This window comes from Neovison vison, chromosome 6, assembly GCF_020171115.1.
Source record: "Neovison vison isolate M4711 chromosome 6, ASM_NN_V1, whole genome shotgun sequence".
Taxonomy (NCBI): Eukaryota; Metazoa; Chordata; class Mammalia; order Carnivora; family Mustelidae; genus Neogale; species Neogale vison.
The window spans coordinates 157,401,921-157,428,155 of NC_058096.1; the positions used below are offsets into that span (position 1 = coordinate 157,401,921).

Genomic DNA, 26,235 nt, shown 5'->3' on the forward strand with positions numbered 1-26,235 from the left:
TTTTTCTAAAGATTTTATTTATTTATTTGACACAGAGAGAGATCATAAGTAGGCAGAGAGGTACGCAGAGAGAGAAGAGAAAGCAGGCTCCCCACCCACCAGAGAGCCGGATGCGGGGCTCGATCCCAGAATGCCAAGATCATGACCTGAGTTGAAGGCAGAGGCTTAACCCACTGAGCCACCCAGGCGCCCCACTACTTACTTATTTAAGCCACTCTTGGTTGGGTTTTCTGAGTTTTGCAGCTAAATGCATTCCTGACTGATACATCTGCCAAGTCACAGAGCTACTGGTAAATGGTGGGACTGGGCTCCAAACACTCTGTATATTCTCAGAGCCTATCTTGCTTGTTTTCCAGGGGGCAGCACTACTTCTTACTCTCAGAACAAAGGGTCTGCAAATTCAATAAGATGATGTATGTAAAGCACTTGACACATCAAAGCAGATACCCAATAAATATTAGCTACTGTTGTTGTTGTTGTTGTTGTTGTTGTTAGGCTAAGTAGGCTCCAAGCCATTTCAGGCTCCTCTGTTTTAGTATCTATGACCACAGCCATCTGGGAACCCATTAAAAGGTATTCTTTCTGAGAAAAAGAGAGTGAGGAAGGGTTAGGTCCTTGGGCCTACCAGGACTACTGGGAACAGGGGGGTTGTCCCCTGGGATGGACTCCCATTCCCAGAGCCTGCCTGTCCCCTAGGAAGGGCAGCATACATACAGAGTGGCTCCTGCCATCATCAGTGAATTGGAAGACTCCCATTCTGTTCCTTCCGTCTGGACCCAGCATCCACAGAAAGCCAGAAAAAGGCCCTGACAAGGCTCAGTTAGGGGTATCAGGCACCCTGGCAAACTTAAGCATTTCTTTTCCTTCCCTAGACACAGAAGTGTATCTCCTGCAACTAAGGATATTGTTGCTTTTACAACAGAACATTGGAAACAATCTAAAAGTCTAAGAGCGAGGTACTTTTAAAAATTAACATATAATGTATTATTAGCCCCAGGGATGCAGGTCTGTGAATCGTCAGGTTTACACACTTCACAGCACTCACCATAGCACATACCTTCCCCAATGTCCATAATCTCACCACCCTCTCCCTAGCCTCCTCCCCCCAGCAACCCTCAGTTTGTTTTGTGAGATTAAGAGTCTCTTATGGTTTGTCTCCCTCCTGATCCCATCTTGTTTCATTTATTCTTTTCCTACCCTCCAAGCCCCACATGTTGCATCTGCGAGGTACTATTTTAAAAAGTGATGCTATGTCCACAGAAGAGATTGAATATTCTATAGTCATTAAATATGATATTCTCTAAGGGTTTTTATAATTTGAGAAAAATTCTCATGTGAAAAATAGCTGACATATTAAGCTATCCATGTGCTATACTTCCCATGATCCCCTTATGACATTATACATGCACATATGTAAGAGAAAGTCAAAAAGCAAGGAGAGTAATAAAAAAGCTAGCAACAATTAACGCCTTTAAGTTGTGGTATTATGCATGACTTTTTTGTCTCTACATTTTATATGTTTTCTATGATTTCTGTAGTTTCTTTTATAACCACAAGAAAAATTGTTTTAAATAAACTGAAGAAAGGGGAAAGCGTATTAGTGACTGAAGTTGTGATATTGTTATTACTATTTGGACAGGATATCTGGCTTTAAAACATGCTATTTGCCAATAGCCAGAAAGCAGATATTTCAGTGAAATACTTTTAAAATGGAAGAGAGTCTCTGATGTGGTATTCCTCATTTCCCAGCAAAAGAAAAACACCACCCCCCTTAATTGGGGCCTGGGTCTAGAGGCACATCCCTTACTCCTTTGAAGCAGCTCTGATCTGAGACCCCTCTCTCTGGGGATCCCTGAGAGAAGACCCTCCCTATAAAAGACCATCTCTGCCAAGTTCACAAAGCATAGATATCTGAGACACCTGGAGAGAGATAGTCTGGTGTTCTGATGAGGTCAGGATTTGGTTTCTCTCCCTATTAAGATGAAAAGTGAATGGATGCTAAGAGATATGTTGTCTCTGCAGCTCCATTCTCTGTAAGCATCAAGCTTGAGTCTTTGGAACTGGGGGTAAGCCAGCCAGCAAACCACCACAGCCATGGCAAATTTATTAGTGCTCTGGGTGCTCTGGGCTACCTTTCTTTCTCTTTTTCTTCCCGAGGAGTTTGTGTTCCCACACCACACAACCTTCTCAGCCTATCATTTCTTTCCTCACATGAAACGGTTGGACCCAGCGGTCTGGAGGAAAGAGTATCTCCATTATCTTTCCTTCACACTTGACACAGCAGGTGTCCACCTGGACCTGGATACTTAGAGATGGAAAGTTAATTTTTCATCATGCATCCAATGATTCAATATATATTTTGGAGGATTCTGATCTTTGGGACCAAAGAGCAGAAGACATCAGATACAATAAGAAAACCATGAATAAAAACTCACGTGGCAAAAGATACTCTTTTCATCCAAAGAAATTGTGTTGTTCCACACAGTTTTAAGATTCCATTTCCTTACACTCAGGAATTACCAGAATGCTGTAAGCATTCTGTGAGGAGTCTCATTTCAAGTTCAGATTATTCAGACGCATTCGTGACAGATGCACAACTCCCAGATTCCCATGAAGTGTTTTAAGTTTTCCCCGATAACCTTCATCTGGCTTAACATCACGACATCAGTCATTTTTTCAGAATGTGGAAGTTCAACAGCTTGAAATGTTAAAACTCTGTAAAAAGCAGCATTATCACCCAGCAACAGCTCAGAGGTCTGACACTTGAATACAGGTTTTGTAATATATCTAACAGTACAATCCAGACTTGATGAAGAAAGAATTGGCTAACAGAGTACAATAATATTGCAAAAGGAAATATTTACTCTGTTTGAGCAACAACTTTTTCAAGCAGCCACAAGATCACAGACTGTTGGAACTGGAAGGGCCATGGAGATCCTCTAATCTAGTTTCTTCAAATCGAAGCTAGGGCCTGAGCACCCCTCCGAGGGAGCACATGACTACAACAAAGCCTTACGGTGAGGAGGGGGTTAGGGATACCATCTGGGCCTCCAGTGTTCCTAGGTACTACTAAGTAACATTTATGTTAAAGCATCTGTCTCCTGGCCTGGGGCAAAGACACAATGTCTCCCACCTATCTATTGAATAAAATCCAAACCTGGTTTTTAGGTCCCTGGTCTCACCTTTCTACCTTTATTCCACACTCTCCCAACACCTGCACAGGTTCCCTTCTGCACCTGGGATACCATCTCCCCTGCTGAGGCCTTCTGTCCATTGGTATTCAATATATCCCCTGCTTCATGCAGCCACCACGGTTCCTCCAACCTAAAAATGCTCATTCCCCTGAACAACTACACCAGCTTGTCCCTACTGCTAATCGAGAATGTATCATATTCTGTACTCTATTATTGGTATGTTTGTTTTATATCCTTCATCACACTGCAAGTTTCCAGAAGACAGGAAAAATGCTTGATTCATATTAATTAATTAGTTAATTATTCTGTGGTCCTTTGCTTATTAGCAGTGCTTAAGAAACTCAGAACAAATGTGTTCATACTGCATTTTTCTTGTCTATAAAGGTAGATCCAATAAAGGCTCAATTCACTGCACTGTAGTCATTACTTTTCTCTTGAGAGAAAATTTATACTCAATGAAGTGCCCAAATCTTAAATGTATATCCACTGAGTTTACATAAATATATACACCTGAGTTAAAAAATCCCTACTTTGCTGTAAGGAACCATTGTTTTGATTTTTCCCTCCACCAAAGATTAGTTTTGCCTATTCTAGAATTTGATAGAAATGGAATCAAATACTAAATACTCCTTTTTGTGGAAGGCTTCTTTCACTCAGTTCCTTAGTTTCATACATGTTGCATGTATTAGTAATTTTTTTCCTTGATATTGCTAAGTAGCATTCCATTGTATCCTACTACTTCTGTATTCATTTTCCTACTAATGTGGACACATAGGCTTTATAAGTGTTGTCAACATATATTTCAATTTCTCTTGTGTAAATAACTGTGAGAGAATTGCTGAGTCAAATAAGGATATATTTAATTTTAAAAGAAATGCTAGAGGGGTGCCTGGGTGGCAATTAAGTGTCTAACTCTTGATTTCAGCTCAGGTCTTGATCTCAGGGTCAGAGTTCAAGCCCTGTGTTGGGCTCTACACTGGGCATGGATGGAGCCTACTTAAAAAAAAAGAAAAAAAAGAAAGAAAAGAAAAGAAATGCTAGGACTTTCCAAACTGGTTATATCATTTTACATTCCCACCAACACTGAGAGCTCCAAATTGCTTGTGGGAAGGTTTTTGCCATTGAACTACAATTTTTTTTATAGACATCGGGCTATTCAGATTTTTTGTTTCATCAGGTGTCAGTTTGTTTGTTTTTTAAATAGACTTATTTATTTGCAAAAAGGAAAGAGAGACTGTGCAAGCATGGGGAGTGGCAGAGGGAGAGAGAGAAAGAGACTCCCAGCTAACCAGAGAGCCTGATGCAGGGCTTAACCCCAGGACCCTGGGATCATGACCTGAGCCAAAAGCAGAAGCTTTACCAACTGAGCCACCCAGGTGCCCCAGGTGTCAGTTTTGATGAGCTGTATTTTCCAAAGAATTTATAGAATTCATCTAAGTTGTTCAATTTTTTGGCATAAAGTTGTTCCTAATATGCCCTTATTAATTTTTTAATGTCTGCAGGACTGGTAACACCTCTTTCATTCTGGTTCTTGGTAATGAGTGCTATCTATACATCTAATCAATTTTACTGATCTTTTAAAAGACAAAACATTTGGATTTATGGTTTTTCTCTATTTTTTTTCTATTTTCCAGTTTACTGACATGCTCTTATCTTTTTTCTTTCATAACTGAGTTTTTTTTGGATCAGTAGAAACATTTCAATTTGTATACAATTCTTAACATACGTACTGAAAATCTTAAAAATCATGTAGTTATGATTCTTTTCTAAAAGTTATTCCAGTGACCTTCCATCTTAAAATTTGAAGGCAAATTTCCCTTAACAGTATGTCAAGTATCAATATCTTCAAATGTTAATACACTATTCTCTGTTAAGTCATATGAATTTACAATTTAATATCACATACACTACATTCTCAAATTTTCAATCTTGCACAGCACATTAACAAGTTACTAGGAAAATTGGACTACCAGATCAAGATGTTACAGAGTGCACAAAATTCTGACAGGGAGAGCCAAGATCAAGGAGTGGTTTTCTTTAGGAAACAATTCTACCAAAACAACATGCAAATAGAAGTAATTTAAAATGCTCAAGACATATTAAATTCACAAATGACTCCAAAATGCCATTTAGTATGCTTGGTATTATAGGATATAAGAACTACCCCATCTATGGAAAGTTGAGCTGACACACAAGACAATCAAAGCCTCCCATATTCAATATCTCACTATTCTTTGGTTGTACCAAAAATGAACAACCAACAAATGATTTCACCTCTGATTAAAAAGCATTTACCCTTAAAAAATAGGATGAAGGCGCCTGGGTGACTCAGTGGGTTAAAGCCTCTGCCTTTGACTACTGGGTATTTACCCTAAAGATACAAACGTAGTGATCCGAAGGGGCACGTGCACCCGAATGTTTATAGCAGCAATGTCCACAACAGCCAAACTATGGAAAAAACCTAGATGTCCATCAACAGATGAATGGATAAAGAAGATGTGGATATATACACAATGGAATACTATGCAGCCATCAAAAGAAATGAAATCTTGCCATTTGCGACAACGTGGATGGAACTAGAGCGTATCATGCTTAGCAAAATAAGTCAAGCGGAGAAAGACAACTATCATATGATCTCCCTGATATGAGGAAGTGGTGATGCAACATGGGGGCTTAAGTGGGTAGGAGAAGAATAAATGAAACAAGATAGGATTGGGAGGGAGACAAACCATAAGTGACTCTTAATCTCACAAAACAAACTGAGGGTTGCTGGGGGGAGGGGGGTTGGGAGAAGGGGGGTGGGGTTATGGACATTGGGGAGGGTATGTGTTTTGGTGAGTGCTGTGAAGTGTGTAAACCTGGCGATTCACAGACCTGTACCCCTGGGGATAAAAATATATTATATGTTTATAAAAAATTAAAAATTAAAAAAAAAAGCCTCTGCCTTTGGTTCAAGGCATGATCCCAGTGTCTGGGGATTGAGCCCCCCATCAGGCATTCTGCTCAGTGGGGAACCTGCTTCCTCTCTCTCTCTCTCTCTGCCTGCCTCTCCGCCTACTTGTGATCTCTCTCTCCGTGTCAAAGAAATAAATAAAATCTTAAAAAAAAATAGGATGAAGTGGGATTCTCTCTTTCTTAAAAATGTTTCTAGAACTACTAAAAAATTGGATTTATGAAACAGTTGATAAAAATATTTCTCTGGATTGTACAAAAAGAGACACAGGGGGCACTAATAAGACATTGTATAATGATATTAATCAGATGGCTTCTTTCTCTCTTGTTTCATCAGGGGCTGGACTCTCCTCATTTTTAGTTTCTGTTTTCTGCAGGTAAGTTTCTTGGTTAGGTACTTCAGCCTGTTTTCCCTTTGCTCCCCTATTCCCCTCTGTAGGTACCTTTTTGTCTGAAGATTTATCCTCTCCTGCTGCCTTTTTTTGCTTCGTTTTCACTTTTGCAGGTGCAGGTTTAGCTGATAACCTCAACGATCTCTTAGGCTCATCTTTTGCTGCCCCCTTGCAGGAGTGGACCTTCCTCCTGGGCATCATGGTGGGAAGTGGGTGAATGCCTGGTGCCTGTGCCTGTGGGGCCAGGTGTGTGCAGAGCCTTTGTGAAGCTGGGTGGCCTGGCTGCTGCTGCTCCTCCCCACTGTTCTTATCTTTTTCATGTCCTTCTTACTACTTATTTTAGATATTTTTCTTAAAAAGAAACCTTCAGTCATTGAGTTTTAGACCTGTCTTTTCTGATATGGTAGCCAATGACCACATGTGGGCATCTAAATTTAAATTAATTTAAATTAATTAAAAACTAAAGCCACATATGATTAGTGGCTATCAGACTTGACAACACAGATACAGAACATTTCCATTGCCACAGAAATTTCTGTTGTACAGCGCATTTAAGATTTTTCTTTTTGAGGTGCCTGGCTGAACCACCAACTCTAGATTTTGGTTCAGGTCATGATCTCAGAGTCATGGGATCAAGCCTCTAGCCAGCTTAGCGCTCAGCAGAGACTGCTTTGGATTTTCTTTCTCCTTCTCCCTCTGCCCCTCCTCTCTCTCTGGTAAGTAAATAAATAAATAAAATCTTTTTAAAAAATCATTTTATAAAACAAATATTTAAAGCTCTAAAATTTCCTCTAAGTACTGCTTTAGCTGCATCCTACAAATTGTGATGTTATATTTTCATTATCAATTAGTTGAACTATTTTTGAATACCCTTATGATTTTATCTTTGAAACACAGATTATTTACAAGTGTGTTCCTGAATTTCCAAACATTTGGGGTTTCTCAAGATATATTTCTGCTATTGGTTTCTAATTTAATTCCAATGTAGTCAGAGGATATACTACATTTTTTACATGTTCCAAATTTTTAAACTTTATTGAGTTTATGGTCCAGCATTTTGACTGATGTGGTAAACATGCTATGTACAACTGAAAAGAACATGCATCCTGTTGCTGAATGTAGTATTCTACAAACATCAATCTGGCTTATGTCTTCATCTATGCCTTTTACTGATGTGTGTGTGTGTGTGTGTGTGTAACTGATCTATCAGTTGCTGACAGTGGGAAAATCTCCAACTCTGATTGGGTAATTTTTTGTTTCTCCCTTTAATTCTGTGAATTCGTATGTGAGTTGCTGCCTGGCATCTTTAGTTGGCTAGTATGAAAAAGAAACTTTGACTAAAAGATTTAACAAAGAAGCTTCTGGTATCTCATTAATATGCTTAAGTATACAATGAACTATGTTGCTTATTTGTTATGTTAACAGTAGTTTACTAAGACCCTAAAAATGACAGTTTCCTCTAGAAGTTTTCAAGTCCCATGTCTTCATCTACTTATAGATATATTTTTCAAATTTGCTAATCTGAACTAATTATAGGAAGGAGCAGTTTGCACTTCAAATGTTCTTTAAAATGTATGCTTTTGGTTCCACCTCTGGTATGGGCAAGTTAGCTCCTACTGGACCAATTCTCCTAGAAAAAGCTGTACACTCAGACAAAATATAAAAACAATTGCCTGAAGCACTGGAGAAAGACAAAAAATAGGGAAATTCTGCAGGAGGGCTGAGATGTGGGAGAAAGGAAAAGACATAGATGGGGTTCTCAATTTTATAGCTTTTAGCCTGGTCTAAGGCTGTGGTCAGTGCCATGCTGAGTGGCTAAAACTCCAACAGAAAGCATGCAGTTCTTTCAGAGACAGATTTTGGGACCACCACAGCCACTAGAAAGTGAAGAGGGAATCCCAGAAAGAATAGAGCAAGAAAGAGAAAGCCTCAAATTCTGTGTAAAAACTCTGTCCAAATCTCCTAGACATGCATGCATGAGGCAGACTCTCAGCAACCTAGCTAAGGATAAAATAACTGAGCCAAGAACTGAGATGCTTAGCCCAGTGGCCAAGGTTTGTGGTTTTAGTTCAACCAAGGTAATCACTAGCTAAGGCAACAACCAAAATAAAAAATAACTTCTCTCAACCCTGAGAAACCTCTTCAGAAGAATATAATAGAATCCAGAGTCTCTATAATGTAGTAGTACAATGTTTAGAATACAATCTGAAATTATTAAACATACACAGAAATAGGAAAATGCAGCCCACCCTCAAAAAAAAAAGACAATCAACAGCAATCCCAAGATAACCCAGATGTTGCAATTAGCAGATAAGGATTTTAAAGCAGCTATTATAATTATGCTAAGTGGCATAAAAGAATATATGAAATATACAGAAAATCTTGGCAGAGAAATAGACTATAAAAGAGAACCAAATGGAAGTTCTATAATTTAAAAAAACCTATATACAAAATTTTCAAAAAAAAAAAATCACTGGTGAACTTAATCGAATGGAAATGATATTGGAAAGTGTCAGTGATCTTGAAGACAGACCAATGGAAATTACCCAATCTGAAGAACAGAGAGAAATAAAAGACTGAATTTTAAAAAAAAAAACAAAACACAGAACATCAGACCTGTACAACAATACCAAAAGATCTATCATAGTGGCCAACAGACACATGAAAAGATGTTCAACATCACTCATCATTAGGAAAATGCAAATCAAAACTACAATGAGATGTTCTTCACACCTGTCAGAATGGCTAAAATCAAAAACACAGAAAACAACTATTGGCAAAGATGTGAAGAAAAAGGAAACTCTTGCACTGCTGATGGGAATGTAAAGTGGTGCAGCCACTACAGAAGACAGTATGGAAGTACCTCAGGAGGTTAAAAATAGAATTACCCTATAATCCAGTAGTCATACTACTGGGTGTCTACCTGAGAAATTTTAAAAAACACCAATTCAAAGGAATACATGCATCCCTATATTTATAGCAGCATTATTTACAATAGCCAAATTTTAGAAGCAGCTCAAGTGTCCATCTATAGATGAATGAATATAGAAGAGGTGGTACACATATACAATGGAGGATTATTCAGCCATAAAAAAGAACGAAATCTTGCCCTTTGCAATGGTATGGATGGAGCAAGAGCATATAATGTTAAGTGAAATAATGCAGTGAGAGAAAGACAAATACCATATGATTCCACTCATATGTGGAATTTAAAAAACAAAACAAATGAGCCAAAGAAAGAGAAAGAGAGAGATAAACCAAGAAACCGACTCTTAACTACAAACTGCGAGTTACTGGAAGGCAGTTGGGTGGGGAGATGGGTGAAGTAGGTGATGGGGATGAAGGAGTGCACTTGTGATGAGCACCAAGTGTTGTATAGGATTGTTGAACTGCTATATTGTACACCTGAAACTAATAAAACATCGTATGTTAACTATATTGGAATTAAGAGAATAAGCCAGTCTATCATAGGTATAACCATAGCCTCAGAAGGAGAAGAGAGAAAGAATGGGGCAGAAAAATATTTGAAGAAATAATGGCTGAAAATTCTCCAAATTTGGTATAAAACCTAAATTTACAGATTTAAGAAGCTCAATGAACTCTAAGAAGGATAAATAAAACCAAAGATAAAGACAGGAAAATCTTGAAAGCAGCCAGAGAAAAAGGATAAATTCCATAAAGTCAAAAATGATAGTGACCACTATCATATCCAGTGACCACTGACTTCTCATCAGAAACCAAGGAAGCCAGGAGATGGTAAAACAGCATCTGGGGTAAAAAAATAAAAAATAACAAAAAAAAAACACAAAAAACCAAAACAAAACTCAACCCAGAATTCTATATCCAGTGAAAATATTCTTCAGGAATAAAGTGAAGTGAAGATATAGTATATTGATCATATCTTTCAGTTAAAGCTTTCCATTCTACCCTGCAAGTTTGTTAGCTATGCAGCGGTTTGCACACCAATTCACAGCAACTTTAAAACACGTGTTTTAAAACGAACAGTAATCTTTTTTAAAAAGATTATTTATTTATTTATTTGACAGACAAAGATCACAAGTACGCAGAGAAGCAGGCAGAGAGAGAGGAGGAAACAGGCTCCCCGCTGAGCAGAGAGCCCGATGCGGGGCTCTATCCCAGGACCCTGGGACCATGACCTGAGCTGAAGGCAGAGGCTTTAACCCACTGAGCCACCCAGGCGCCCCTAAAATGAACAGCAATTTTTAAAAAAATCATGTGAAGTGGGCAGGGGAAGATCAACAAAACAACCTGTCCTCAGTTTTTCCTGAAATGGTAAATAGTGGATAAGAAGCTATTTCTACGTAATCTGATCTAAGTCTGGGAATCATTTACACTCCACCAAGATTTCCTGGTCTCAACAGTCTCTTCTCCTCCCTCCTTTCCCACAAGTATGCCACTGGGAAAGGAAGCAATGGTCAATTTATGCCTCTTCACATTATTCAGACCTATAGACAGAATGCAGAACCATTAAAAGCTCACCTACTAAGAGTTCAAAATGAAGGGTGGGCAAGGTATGAGGCAGAAGAAAAGAAAACAGGCCAAGGTAGCCTGAAAGGACACATTCAAGTTGGAGAATTAACTGCAAAAGGTTGAGACTGAGTCAATATTTGCATTAGAAATCTCAACCTGAATTAACATGTTTGTTGGACTTGTTAGTCCAGAAATAGTTCCCAAGAGAGCTCCGAAAGTGTGACCTTCTCCTGCACATCTGCTCTGACTTTTATGAGTTCTCTTTTAAGCTGCTGCTAAGTGTTAATTTTTGTTCAAGGCAGGATTACCAAACAACCTGTTAGCAACACGAAGATTCCCTTCATACTCGCCTTCCTTAAACCGAGAAGCAGACTGTTTTCCAAACTGCTAACATCCCAAGCTGACTGCCAAACACAGTCATTAGCCAGCCTCTGACATCTAAACAACAGCTGTGTGCTGTCCTGCTAAAGGACAGCCTCACCCAGACAGTGAGTCTCCAAAGGTCAGCTGTGTCCTGCAGCAGGAAGTCCACGCCATGGTTGGTGGCACATGCCGGCACAACGGAACAGTCTATGTTTGTCCCAATTCCCTTTCCTCCCCTTTGGCTAATCTTCACTGATCATAAATGTTCAGCTTGCCTTGCACAGGAAGCAGGGGCCTTCAACTTCATCCTGCTCACTCATGCAGTTCTCACTCTTACACACACTCTTTTCACTGAAGATCACCTTAGAGTTGCTACTGAAAATGGTGCTGATGACAGAGGACCAGAAGACAAAGTGAAAACACGTGTCTCCAAAGCAAGCACATTTAAAAAATATTCATTGTCACATACTCTCCCAGGGCTTTTTACAATATCCTCACCCTCTACTCCCACAAGGATCATTCCTCCTGGTTACTAGGTAGGGAAGCTGCAGCCGTTCAGAGCATTTACATGAACTGCCCGTGGTCACAAGGCTTTGGAGGGATACTGTGAGACTATCCAGTTCTCTTTAACTCAACTCCAAGGGTCTTCCTACTCTGGCAACCTTCAAGAATATAAACACCCTTTCAAGATTCCAGCTAGATTTAAAAAAAAAAAAAAAACAACCTGTCATACTGATGGGAGGTAGGTGGAAAGTTGATTTAAAAATTTACCTGGAGGAGGAGACGCATAGGAATAACTAATGTCATTTCAAAAATAATAATGCATGACTTTCTTTTGCAGATATAAAAAAAACGTGTTATAAGGTTAATGCACGAAACTGTGGTATTTGTTGACCCACCCAGTGACAGGCTGATAGGAAGCACTCAATAAACACTAGCTATCATTAGTATAATACGCTAAATAGATTACATACTATCTTACTTAACTTTTTTCATAGGGACACTCTGAGGACAATTTTATTCCCCTATTACATATCAGGAAACTGAGGCACAGAGTTTAAATAACTTGCTACAGGTCACAAAGTATGGACTATCTGGAACCTGAACTAAGGCTGTTTGATTTCAGAATTAAGGATGTTATTGCATCAAGAATATTAATATCAAAAGTCTAGAAGAATCCAAATGTCCATCAACAGGGGGCTTAGATAAATGAAGGTGCATCCTTATAAAGAATATTTCTGAGAATGAGGTAAATCTATATAATATGAAAAGATGTCTATCATATATGTCAACAGAAAAAAGGTGCATTGCATAGGTTAGATCTCATTTTTGTTGAACAATAACCATATATGTTGAGTCATGGTTGTTTTCAAAGACACATGCACGTATATGTATGCTGTATACATATATGAATAAATATGTCTATGTTATATAAAGTTGTTTATACATACATATATACCTTTTTCCTATGAATGGGATTAGGATGGGGAATCCTTTTCTAACATACTTTTGTATTGTTTCAATCTGTTAGAAGCACGTATTACTTCCGTAATAAACCAACAAGATTTTAAAAAATGGCTCACTACCTAAAAAATAAAAGGTGTTCTTTTCAAAGGAGAACACTTCCATAAACAGATTAAACCTTGGCTAACTGAAAGTGCAAGGGGTCCTCCCCAGCTAGGAGTGTGGTACAGTCATTTCCACTGTAAAATTGTACTCCAAGTCTGCAAGAGAGGAGAGTCTGGGCTTTACTGCAGACCCATGTACACAAACAGCTGTGTCCTAGCTTGCGGATGGCCTGGTGCCCTGCACACACCTGTGTGTAGGAACAGAAAGGCTCTTTCCTGTGCAGTCACTTCTTTCAGCGGGTGTTGGTCATCAGGAGCAGAGTATAGAGAACTGAATGGCTGCTTAAATACGGCCATGGTCTGGGTGGTCCAATTCTAAGAGACTTGGTGAGCCCAGATGGATTAGTCTAGACTGGGATAGGCCCCAGATTTATGATATCACCTCCAGTGAGTAGGGGTGATACTGGAGAGGTTACCCTGGGAGGGAAATCTGGTCCAGTCTATGTTTTCTACGTGGATCAGGTTGGCCATCTCCAGGTTGGGCAAGCCTGGAACCCTTAGTACCACTCCCCAACTCCAACCTGGCCAGTGGTGAAAACAGGACAGCCCGGTGTGCCCACCGGTTAACTCTACTCCCTGGGGCTGGCCTTGAGACACCCTGAGTCACACCAACAGCCTTCATGGGGCAAAAAAGTAGAATCGTCATCTGATGCCAGATCCAGCTGGATGCATTTTGGATAGAATTTCCCTGAAGCTGTCTCAATAACAAAGTGCCAAATTGTTTTCTAAATTCATCTATGAAGGGGATTTTCTCCTTCCTTCCTTCCTTCCTTCCTCCCCACTCCCTCCCTCCCTTCCTGTTAAGAGGCACACACCCCTGCTCTGTCTTATAACCTCACCTGAAACCTGGTATGACTAGAGCAGGAGACAGCCTAGTCACCTGCCAGGGAACAAGAAGGATATCCTGTGACAAGGAACCTGGAGACAGAGAGCCTAGATCCAATCAAGACTTTGTGTGCCGTCATCTACCACACAGGTGATGCCTGTGCTGGCAAAAGCTTATTGAATGATGCACACTTGAATTTCCCACTGATAGCCAAACTTTGGACCTTTTATTTTATTTTTTAAATAATTTTCATTTTTATCAGAGCAGACAAAATCCCATGGTTTAAATAAAATTTCTTTCTTTCTTTTTTTTTTTTTAAGATTTTATTTATTTATTTGACACAGAGAGACACACAGTGAGAGAGGAAACACATGCAGGGAAGTGGGAGAAGAAGAAGCAGGCCTCCCACCAAGCAGGAAGCCTGATGTGGAGCTCAATCCCAGGACCCTTGGAACATGACCTGAGCTGAAGGCAGACGCTTAACGACTGAGCCACTCAGGTGCCCCTTAAATTAAATTTTTGAAAAATACTGAATTAAAAAACTACCAGGCAAACACTGAGGCAAACACTTTCAATGCTTTTAGTTTTTTAAAAACCCAAATAATATGTTAATATTGCCATTTCTTGGTTTATCTATTTATCCTTCATCTATTAATTTTGTTATAATAATTTAGATTTCAGCTCTTTTACACCATCTACCACATTTCCTCTTTCTTTACATTATGATGAGAAAGAACTCTTCACTGAAAAGCCACGTTTACTCTGATGTTTTTTTCTGTGTACCATTTTTTCCTTGTAGTTAACATTTTCCTTTTTATTTATTTAATCTTCTATGCACTTTTATTCAAATTCTTCTCAAACCCTGCCTGAATTATCAAAAAATATTATTTCCCAAATGGCCAGATATGTCTGATAATCTGTGAATTCCAAAACAGCTGAGCCAATTTTATACACTCTGTACCATTTTCCTGTGTTGGTTCCCTGCCTTCTGGATTCTGTTTCTTTTGCCTTTTTTATTTATTTCCTCATTTTGTATGTAGTCTGGTTGTTTCCTAGAAAAGGATCCACAGGAAGCAAAGTTTTGAGTCCTTGCAGATTGAAAATGTCTTTGTTCTATCTTCACATGTGACTGAAAGTACAGCTGAGTATAAAATTCTATATGGAAAATTTCCCTCAAAGTTTTTGTTGACTTTGTTCCATTGTCTTGTAGCTTCCAGTACTGATGTTAAAAACTCTGCTAGCTTTCTGATTTTCATTCATTTGTTTGTGACAAGTTTTCCCCCTCTAAAAGCTTTTATAATTCACTGTTTAGTCTCGAGTTTTAAATGTTGATGACAATACATGTGGGTGTGAGCCATTTTTTTCATTTGTTGTACTTTTCTTCTTAAGATTTTATTTTCTTAAGTCATCTCTACACTGAAAGTTGGGCTCAAACTCATAACCCTGAGATCAAAAGTTGCATGCTCCACTGACTGAGCCAGTCAGGGACACCCCCCCCCCCGCCTTCATTGCATGTTTTAATCTAGAGTGCCTTGACTTGATCTTCAGTTCTGAAATTTCTCTTTGTAGTTTTTCTTGGATAATTTCCTTCTTTCTATTTCTGTTTTCCTTCTCCTTGGAATTATTAGTCAGACATTAAAACTCTTGGATGTGCTAATAAAAATTTTTAAATATTATTCTTCCCTGGTTTTCTCTGTTCATTTTTTCAATTTACCTTTTGGAAACACCTTGATTTTGTTTTCCAGTCCTTTGTCATACTTAACAAGTGATTAAGTTAGTTACATTTAAAAAAAAAAAAAGATATTATTTATTTATTTGACAGAGTGAAAGCAAGAGGGAGCAAGAGAGAACATACACAAAGGGAAAGGGAGAAGCAGACTCCCTGCTAGGCAGGGAGCCTTGATGCAGGGCTCAATCCCAGGATCATGGGATCATGACCTGAGCTGACGGGAGCTGCTTAACCAACTGAGCCAATCAGTCACCCTAAGTTAGTACATTTTTATCTTCAAATATCTCCTTCTTGTTCTCAAATATGCTAATTCACTTTTTAAATGCTAATTCACTTTTAAAAAACTTTATTACAAAAAACTTCAAACTGGTATTCAAAATAATGTCTTACACACATGTGCTCAGTCTGTGCAGTCACCGTCCTTCCTCTAGAGCACAGTGTGGTCCATGCCTTGCACGGGAGGTATCGCGTGAATAAATAAAGGTGACAGCTAGCTAAGGCTTCCTCGCTGCTGCCTGCCACCCAGCCATCAGGCTAGCATTCTGATTTCCCCGCACTGCCTGGACAGGCCACAATAAAAAAAAAATACATACTCATCTCAAATTTTGCTCTCATTTATAAATATTAAAATACTATTTATTTTAAAAGACCCTGAGGTAAGACAACAACATTTTCCTGGGCCTCGGCCATTCTAGGGACTCATTCCACGGCAGCTTCTTGCTAAGGCGATGGGAGCCTACCAAGTGCAGAGGCAGAGTCAAGGCATTCAACCTGGCCTGGCCTACAGCAGCCCCCTCTGGCTTCCTCTCTATCTGTGGATCTAAAGGTCACTGGTTTGAGCATCATCTCCAGAATGTATGGGCAATAAATGAACGAGTCTGGCTCCTCCTGTGAGATGAGAATGATGTTTGGCCTAAAGATGGTTCCCAAAACAAACTGGTTTTCTAGTCTCTAGAAGCTTGAGCCTGAGGTTGTGACAAACACCAAACAGTCTATTTAAATCGGCCAGTCCTCTTTTAGAGAATATCGCACAACTCAAACAGGGGAGTCTAAGAAGTATTTTGGTAGCATGGGAGATCACTTGGCAGGTGCTCACAGACTAACATCTGCTACCCCCCTGAAAGCAGTAAACCGCTGGAACTTGCATTTCAGCACCCTCCTAGGGCGCTCCTGTGCTTGGCATCTGAGGGAGGGCCCCGTTGTGTCTGAAGCACTGAGAAGTTTAACTTGGCACGACGACTGCAGCAAGGTGATGCTTTGGCAACCTCTCAGCTGAGGTTTTTGTTTGTTTGTTTGTTTTTTACAGAAAAGTTTGAAAAACATATCATTTCAGAGATTAATTCAGCTTTGTATCATGTTAAGAGACTGAGGCAATCTTACTTTGAGCCTAAAAACATTACCAAGGGGTGAGAAAACACTGGCAATATGGCTCATATGAGAAAAAATTTCATACCTCCCATTGGTGTTAGCCTGAGAGTAAATGTCGAGAGATGTTTTTCCTGTTGTCAAGCCAACATGTGCCATAATGGGCATGCACAGATCTCCTGGACCCAAACTTTACGGAGCCTTAACCGTGGCCACGTCTGTTATCTATCACACCCTTCACTCCAGCACTCACACATCTTTTCAAAGCACCTTCTCCCCCACCTTTGGCTCTGCTCATCTGCGTGGTTACAGCCTGTTATGTAACTGCCACTTCTCAAGAACCAAAATGCTGAAGTGCTGTGTATTTCTTAAATTATGCAAGTCTTGACCTTATTGCTAGGAAATACCTGGCATATTTTCATGGTCTTCAGAGGTCCAGGCAGCATTTTGAAGAGCTATTCCCACCTTATTAGTCATTTCTCTGATGCCCGCTCAGGCAACAAGGAGGGAATTGATAACTCAGACTGATAACTGTCTTCGGCTATAAGCTGCGCCTTCAGGGTCTCAAGATTTCAACAGAGTTTCCATGAAACAGTGATAGTAACTGCAGTCCCTTACTGAACACTTAGGTGCCAAACACAGCTTCTAGTGCTTTCCATGCACTGATGTGGTATCCTCATAACCATCCTCTGAGGTAAGAATTATTTTTATTTTTCTAACATGATTTCTTTTTATCATTTTTATTCTCACTTTCTAGAAGAGAAAACAGAGGCGAAAGGATGTCAAAGGTCATGCTGCTGGAAATGGTGGAACTGAGATACAAACCCCAGGAAGCAATATGCCTGGAGCCTTGCCCTAATTACGGCACAGACGGCCTTTCTGCCTTGGCATACTGGCCCAGGGCTGCACAGGCCAGGATTTGGAGAGCTCGAAGCACATGTCTGGGTTTGGTTTACTTGGGTGTCCTGCGGCACAGACAGTTGGCAGGCCGCAGGGGCTGGACATCCGCAGTTCAGAAGGTGCTCAGAAACACCTCAGCAAGTGGGCTGTTTCCAACAAGAATTCCTCCACACTCAGTATTCCGCCAAGGTGTGCCTAAAAGTACTTTGGAAAATAATTTGGCTCCTAGGGCCAAACGGCCAAGCATGTCAAGGGAGGGCAGCAGCGGGGGCCCAGGGCAGTCTGAGCCTGAGGAGGTATGCTGGCTACTGCACAGAGCTGTGGCTGGTATATTCTGGATGGGAAATCTGGTTGTGGGTTAACCCAAACCTCTCCTAACATGGGAAGCTTCAGAAAAGATTAAAATTGTCTACAGGGGCAATAACAGGGAGCTTGAAACAGAAAGACACAAATTCTACTTCTCAAAGGGTAATCTGAGGATCACCTGTACCAGAGTCAAGTGGAGAGCTGTCTTTGTTTGTTTTGTTTATTTAATGAGGAAACTCAGGTTCTACTCCACCCCTACTGAATCAGACAGTTTCCCCTAATTGGGCTTAGAAATCTAGAATTTTAGAAATCTCCTGGGTAACTTTTTTTTTTAAGTTTTATTTACTTATTTAACAGCGAGGAAGCACAAGCAGGGGGAGCAGCAGAGGGAGAGGGAGAAGCAGGCTCAGCAGGGAGCCTGATGTGGGACTCGATCCCAGGACCCTGGGATCATGACCTGAGCCAAAGGCAGGTGCTTAACCCACTAAGCCACTCAGGCACCCCTCCTCAGGTAATGCTAATGTGCTTTAAAAATTGATAATCATTGCTTTAGTCTTTGGGGCTTCACATCCAGGTATCATAGAAAGTCTACTTTAAAAGCAAATTTCAATTCAACATGTAGCATTTAGGTCTGAGAATTAGGGTTCTAGTTTCAGCTTTATTAACAGCTTGCTGATTGACCATGGGACGTCCCTTGGCCTCTCTGAATCTTAGGCTCCTCATCAGTAAGATTGGGGAGTAAGTTCCTCCCGGCTCTAAATCCTGTGCTTCCACCTAAGTGTACTCCAGTATACTCCACACACCTAAGTGTTTACTGAAATGCCACTGATGAGGTCCTAAAAGGGGCGGTCAGGTAAGTACCTAGGAGGCCAAATATCAGGCATTATGGGCTGGAGTAGGGTACCAGGCCTTCATGGGGGAGGGGGGGATTTTGGAATGGGGTGGTTGTCCTAACAGGGGCATCACACTGAGGTGACAGAGACCCAGATGTGAGGTTGTGGGAACGTAAGCTGGGAGGGAAATAAAGCATGTCTAATAAAAGGGAACTATTTGGAAATGAGTGTAGGGAAATAAGATGGTTCCAAGTTAGAGAAGCCCTTGAAAGTCAAGGGAGGGGATGTAATATACAATGGAACCTACCAAGAGAAGCGACAATGGAAAGTGGCATTTGGGGAAAATGACTGTGTTGGTTTATGCAGGATGGGAAGGGTGGGAAAGGAGCTGGGGCAGGCCTAGGGGCGCAGCTAAAGACAGATTTATGACCCAGAGGACAGGCTTACTGTAGAGATGATGTGGCCCTGACCTGGTCTATGGCAGTAGGAACAGGAGAGGAGGGACATGTCAGTGGGAAAAATCTCCAAACCCCTGGGATAGTGACTAGTTCTTATGGTTTTCTGTTTACTTGTTTTTGCTTTTTGCTTATCTGTAGTTTCTGTTCTTTCTGTAGTGAGCTGATACTGCTCTATGCTAAGAAAAAGAAACATACAGTTCAGCATTTCCTCTGGGAACCCAGCAGACAAAGCTTCACCCCTCTGCAGCTCAGCCCTTCCTCTCGCCAGCTTGTTTCTCTTTAGAACCCCCTTTCTCATATTGTTTGCCCACTCATCTGCACCCCTTTGTCCCTGCCCCCTTATCCCTTTGCTTAGAGGCTTCAACGGAGCATTTCGTTTTTTCTGGACAATTCCTCCTACCAGTCTCCTGCATTGCAAACCTGGCTTTGCCCATCAACCTCAAGGACAGACTTCCTGGATCCCAGCGTTCTGGGTCTTAGGAGGGCAAGTCAGTAAACTCCTTTCTCTCTTGCAGTGACTCCAGACCAGGGCTCCCCCAGTTGTCTTCATCAAGCCTTCTCTGAGGAGTCAGCCTTCTTTCTATCCTTGAAACCAATCTCTCAGTACCTGCCTCAAGACCTTCTTCTCCAGAGTTCCCATCACCACCCTGGAAAGTGCTCCTGTCTATGAGGAAGACCACTGAAACTCCCAGCATCACAATCCTGACCTTCCCAACTTCTACAACCATTCCTGATATTCCATGGCCAGCTAGCCAACCCTGTGTCCCCTGTAACATTTCCAAGTCTGAAACCCCAATTTGACCATGAACACTCATCCTCTGGCTTCTTGGATGTCCATATTCCAACTCAATATCCAGTCCTTAGCATTCTCTCTAATTCACTTTCCTCCTGAGCATCCTGAATTCCAAGGCCAATTATTTAAGTTGTCCTCATCAGTACCCTGAATTTTGTCATCCTCTGAAGCTCTGCTAAGCCTGCTGCTCCATCTTAAAACCTGATATCAGCGTGCATTCTGCTAGAGAAAACACTGCGCCCTTTCAAAAGTTTCAGTAAGCCTCTGGTCAGCTCAGCTGCCCACATATCCACATCCCTCTCAGAAAGCCAACTTTATGAGAGAAGCACCTGCTTCAAGACCCCTGGTTCACTTTCATTTCCCACTCTTGGCAAATGGTCTTACCTCCGATTTCACTAAGAAATCGGCAGCCATCAGTTGCGAACATTCTCATCTTCCTTCTCTTTGGCTCTGACCTTCTTCTTATCTCCAGTCCTCTTTTCCTCCCTTAGGGGAAGGAATGTCATCCTGCTCCTTTAAGGCTAACTTCTGTGTCGGAATCCAGGCCCTCCTGTCTTTCTAAGGGATTTTACTCAACTGACTGTCCCTTCTTTCTTACAGCTTCAAGCTTTCCTTCCTTCCTGGCTTTCTCCATCAGGCAAGAAAAATGCTTTGACACTCCCCTCCCCAACCACCCTCTCATCTTGTGACTGCCAAGCTGTTTAGAAAGTTTTGCTATTTTTGTAGAAATGATGCATGTTCATGCAAACATTTTAAACAATACAGAAGAGCAAAAAGAAAATAACTATTACCCAACACTCTACTACCCATAGGTAACTGCTATTAGAAATCTGGTGGCCAGGGAACCTAGGTGGCTCAGTCCATTAAATGTCCGGCTCTTGATTTTGGCTCAGGTCATAATCTAAGGGTAATGGGATTGAGCCCCGAGTGGGGGAATCTGCGCCCAGTGGCGAGTCTACCTGAGAGGTAGTGAAATGCACTACCTCATATACCTGTGTGTTCTCTCTCAAATAAATAAATAAACCTTTAAAAAAAAAAAAAAAGGAAATTTGGTGACCATACTTCCAAATGATTTTCTTTGTATACATTCACATAGAGAAGTATGTATTAACATGGGGCGCCTGGGTGGCTAAGTGGTTTAAGCCTCTGCCTTCAGCTCAGGTCATGATCTCAGGGTCCTGGGATCGAGCCCCACATCGGGCTCTCTGCTCAGCGGGGAGCCTGCTTCCCCCTCTCTCTCTGCCTGCCTCTCTACCTACTTGTGATCTCTCTCTGTCTATCAAATAAATAAAAATCTTAAAAAAAAAGAAAAGAAGTATGTATTAACATAGAAGAGATTACACTGTACATACTCTTTTGAGACTTGCTTTTATAACTAATAGTATCCCCCTAATTCTTTTCTATGTCAATGTCCTGTCCTAAGTTTTGTAACCTTAAAAGTTATTCTGGTGAATGTAACCAACATAATTACTTCCCTGGCCCCTATTGATTTGTTTCCAGGTGTTTTTCATTTGCCTGTTTGTTTTTGCTGCTACAGATAACACTGTGTTGATTTTGCATTTGTGAGATTATTCATGGCAAATTCCTTTTCATAAATGTTGCTGGATAGAATATACTCACATTTTGTTTGATATACACTGCAAAACAGTCTTCCAGAAAGACTGTTAATTTCAACTCCCATCAATAGTTGTCATTTCCCTAAACCCTTCTGAACCCTGAGTTTTGTCCATGTTTAAAAATTTTACCTAATACCAAGAATGAAAAAGAGGACAGATGTTACAGATTCTATATACATTAAAAAAATGTGGATGAAATGGGCACTTTCTAGGAAGAATAAACTGGCCAAAACTTATAAGAGAAGAAATAGAATATCTGAATAGTCCTATATCTATTAAGTAAATTAAATCTACATTTAAAAACCTTTCTACAAAGGAACTCTGGACCTGAAAGGGATTCACCAATGTATACTACTCAATATTTAAAGAAGAAATAACACTAACCTTACACAAATTCTTCCAGAGAATAAAATTCTCCAATTTGTTTTTTGCGGTCAGCATAACCTTGATACCAAAACCTCACAAGGACGTTGGAAGAAAGGAAAACCACAGGCCAATCTCTTTTGGACATCATGACAAAGTTACAGGCACTGTTAATACTATAGTGGTTTATTTCCAGTTATCTTCGTAACTGAGAAAAATGCTCAATTTTAGTTAGGGGTCAATGAAAATTAAGAATATCTTTCACTAACCAAGTTTCTAGACTCCCTGAATTCTATTCATGGGCCACTTGGGGATCAGTGGACACCAGGTTAAAAATCCCTTCACTGAAAAACCAGTGCTGGAGGTGGCCCAGGTGACTAGGGAACCAGAGCTCCCATCCAAATGTTGATCCCATCAGTTCAAAGCCTTGTGGGGGCCTCTGTGCAAGGGATGCCACAGGTCTTCAAACACTTTTTCATTTGATTTCTTTTAAGATAACTCCTTTTGATTTTTTGCATTTCACACATTTCTTTGTTCTCCTTCCAATATGATTTTACTTTGCTTAATATAAAGGACTTGACTAAACATTTCAATTCCTTTATTCCTGAAAGAAATTCCCATGATAATGGGGTAGAACTGGCAAATCAAGCAAATCACTCCTTTGATGATACCCAAGCTATTTGACTACACATTTGTAAACAGACTGTTTTAAACCAACATAGACTTTTGTGACCAGCACTCTACACAAAGCCAACCTGACTCCAGACTAAGCACTCACAACACCCTTTGAAAGGCACCTGAGAGAAACATAATAGGACTGGAGTGTGACCTGGCTCCAACCTGCGTATCTGGCACAGCCTGAGTTAGCACTGAGATCACTTGAACCCCCTCTGGAAAGCTCAATGACCAAGATTTTGGATATCTTCCTGAACACTCTTCCACTGGGAAAAGAACCAAATAAATTCAGTAACTGCCTCTTTATCACTTCTTCTGAATTTATCTCTATCTAAAGGAGGCAATAATTTTCAAAATTATTGAAGTCCAGAATTAACATTTTTAATTGTGAAATATTTAAACATAAGAGAAGTGCAAGGAATAGATATAATAAATGACTATAGGGCGCCTGGGTGGCTCAGTGGGTTAAGCCGCTGCCTTCGGCTCAGGTCATGATCTCAGGGTCCTGGGATCGAGTCCCGTATCGGGCTCTCTGCTCAGCAGGGAGCCTGCTTCCCTCTCTCTCTCTCTGCCTGCCTCTCTGTCTACTTGTGATTTCTCTCTGTCAAATAAATAAATAAAATCTTAAAAAAAAAAAAACAAAAAACAAATGACTATATATTAAGCTACCCAACTACCCAGCTCTAGGACCTCTTAAAATCTTGCTGTATTCATCTAAAAAAAATAGTTCATAAAAAAGCATTCAGTATACAGCTTATATAGTCTTCCCTGATTCCATCCCCTTTCCTCCCTTCTTGGGAAATAAGCACTATTATGGATTTGTTCATCAATCCTAAGAATGTTTCTGCAGTTTTACAATATATGCATATATCCATACACTATGAACTGTTTTTGCATGTTTTCAAATTTATGTATGGCTTCATACTCTGTTACTATGGAACTTGCTTTTTCATTCAATGTTACATTTGAAAATTTTAGTCATGTTAATATAGGTGTGACTTTGGTTTATTCCTTTTGATTGACTGCCTTATATGATCTCACTGTGGGCTTCCTGGGGCACCCGGCTGGCTTTGCTGGCAGAGCATGCGACTCTTGAGCTTAGAGTTGAGAGTTCAAGACCCATGTTGGGCACAGAGCTTGTGAAGAAGAAGAAGAACAAGAACAAGAAGAAGAAGAAGAAGAAGAGGAAGAAGAGGAAGAGGAAGTAGTAGTAGTAGTAGTGGCTTTCTTTTGGTTCTAGTAGTTTCTAGAAAATGAGCCCCTTGTAAGGGAGAACAAGTACTGCTTTGGTGATGCTGCTAAATTGAATCATCAGCAGGCGAGGGCAGACGTGTATTCTACTAGGAGAGCTCTAGGGTGCACTTAAGCATTTTGCTCTGGCTGTAGAACAGCCAAATCTGGTTCTTTGGCCACATCAGAAGGCCTATAGGTCACTAAAATCTTTTGATAAACCCCTTTCTGTCTAAAACAGTTCACATGGATTCTGTGGTTTGCTGCTGAGAACTCGGACCAGTACAATGGGATTCAAGCATCTTTAAGAGCCTTCTTAGCGCTCTTTCCTTCCAAAAACATCTCAAAACTCCACTTCTATTTAATGATACACCTAGAAATAGTGTGTAAATAATAAGAGGCAAAGCTATCACTTATCCCAGAATCCTAGAGATAAAAACTATTGGCTTTTACTTTAACTTCTCTCATTTCTAACTGTTTACAATACATAAACAAATATGAAGCAGGTGAAGAGTTAACAGTAAGACTCAAGGAAACAGAATTTGTTATACAAATAACAGAGCATGAACTGTAAGAAAATGTGGCATATCAACTTGGGCGAGCCCTAGAATTTATCCTGTTAAATATGCTACATCTGGCAGAAGCAAAAAGAAGCATCTCCTGGAAAAATATGGTTGCTGTCTTTCAAGATGTAAATCTTTTGAGCTTACGGTATTCTCCAGATATTTCCTGAGTTTCCTTTTAATGGAGTCACACACACTAGGTTTAACTCCTGGCTCTACTACTTGGTAGGGCTACATCTGTATCATATAAGCAAGTTACTTAACCTCTCAAAGACTCTGTTTCCATGGACCTAAAATATGGACTATAATACCTACATGTAAAGGTTGCTGGAGGATGAAATGAGATATGTATGTCAAGTACTTGGCATACAGCAGGCATAAAATAATTAGTAGCTTCCATGGCACTTTGTATGCCCTTTTCTCAGAGCACTATGCTTGAACACCTCAAGTACCTGGGCAGGTCTCATTTCTCTGTGCATCCCAGGCACCTGGGATGGCTGAACAACGTATAATGAGTGCTCAATAAATGTTTTGGAAAAAATGAATTAGAAATAATATTATTAATAGCAAGAAGAAATGTTTCTAAGACACTTATGTACTTTGATATGCCCTATATATATATACACACACATATATTATACTGTTTAATCCTTACAATAATTGTATGAAGTGTTAGCTACTATAAAACCAAGGCTCAGAGAAATTAAGAAATTTTTCAAAGTTCACACAACTCATAATGATGGAGCTGGAATTCAAACCCAAGGCTATGCCTTTGAACATTACACTCTATTTACCGCATCCTGCTCAGGCAGCATGAGGAACTGTCAAGACCAGATGATGCTTGAGCTGGATCTTAGAGGAGGACTAAGACTCCATCAGGAACGTAATGGAAAAGGCAGCTCAGTAAGGTGAATCAGTACATGCACGACAGAGCAAAAAATCACAGCCTGCTTGGGCTCAGCAAGTAGTTCATTACAGTGTAGAAGAGGAGTCCCGGGACAGGAGACTGGGAAGGTGGGCCAGGGTCAGTCCATGAAGGGCTTACAGGCTACGAAACATGTTCTTATCTTGAGGCCAGTGGGGAATCACAGAGAAACAGATTTAAGCAGGCAGTAGTAGCATGAGCAGAGCTGTGCTTTAGAAATTTACCTCCAGCAGCCTCACAGAGGAAGAGCTGGAGTAAGAGCCCAGATAGGAGGTAGGAAGATAGAAAAGGATATTAGCCCTTTGCTTGAGCTTTCCCATCTCTGAGACTCTGGATCATCTCTATGTCATTTTCAAAGCGACGTCTTAACATTAGTGGCCAACACAACTGTGAGCTCTATACAAACTGGGTCACACCTCCTGGATGAGGACTTCTTTCTTGGGCAAGTTTCACCTGTTTACTTACCTAGGGACAAAAGAAATGAAGCCACCCAGTGAATGAGCTGGCTCTGCTCTTTTGTTTCAGGTAGTATAAGCACTTCTCCCTGCCTCTGCCACCCCAGGCATCTGTAGACAGCCTGAAAGGTATCCCTCACACCCTTCAGAGCCCAGGCCCTCTCCGCAGAACAGGGGC

General features: G+C 40.5%; 2 protein-coding genes across 2 annotated transcripts in view; both read right to left on the minus strand.

The window, feature by feature from the left end:
- The window catches only part of CTDSPL (CTD small phosphatase like), a 116,912-nt gene that overhangs the window by 76,133 nt on the left and 14,544 nt on the right, over window positions 1–26,235 (minus strand).
- Window positions 6,274–6,864, minus strand: LOC122909084 (non-histone chromosomal protein HMG-14-like). Its single transcript, XM_044252695.1, has one exon. The coding sequence runs from the start codon at window positions 6,737–6,739 to the stop codon at window positions 6,452–6,454; it is 288 nt and encodes a 95-aa protein (XP_044108630.1). The 5' UTR covers window positions 6,740–6,864; the 3' UTR covers window positions 6,274–6,451.

Excerpts from the sequence above, each read along its gene's own strand:
- LOC122909084 (XM_044252695.1), bottom strand. The coding sequence starts at position 6,739 with ATGATGCCCAGGAGGAAGGTCCACTCCTGCAAGGGGGCAGCAAAAGAT.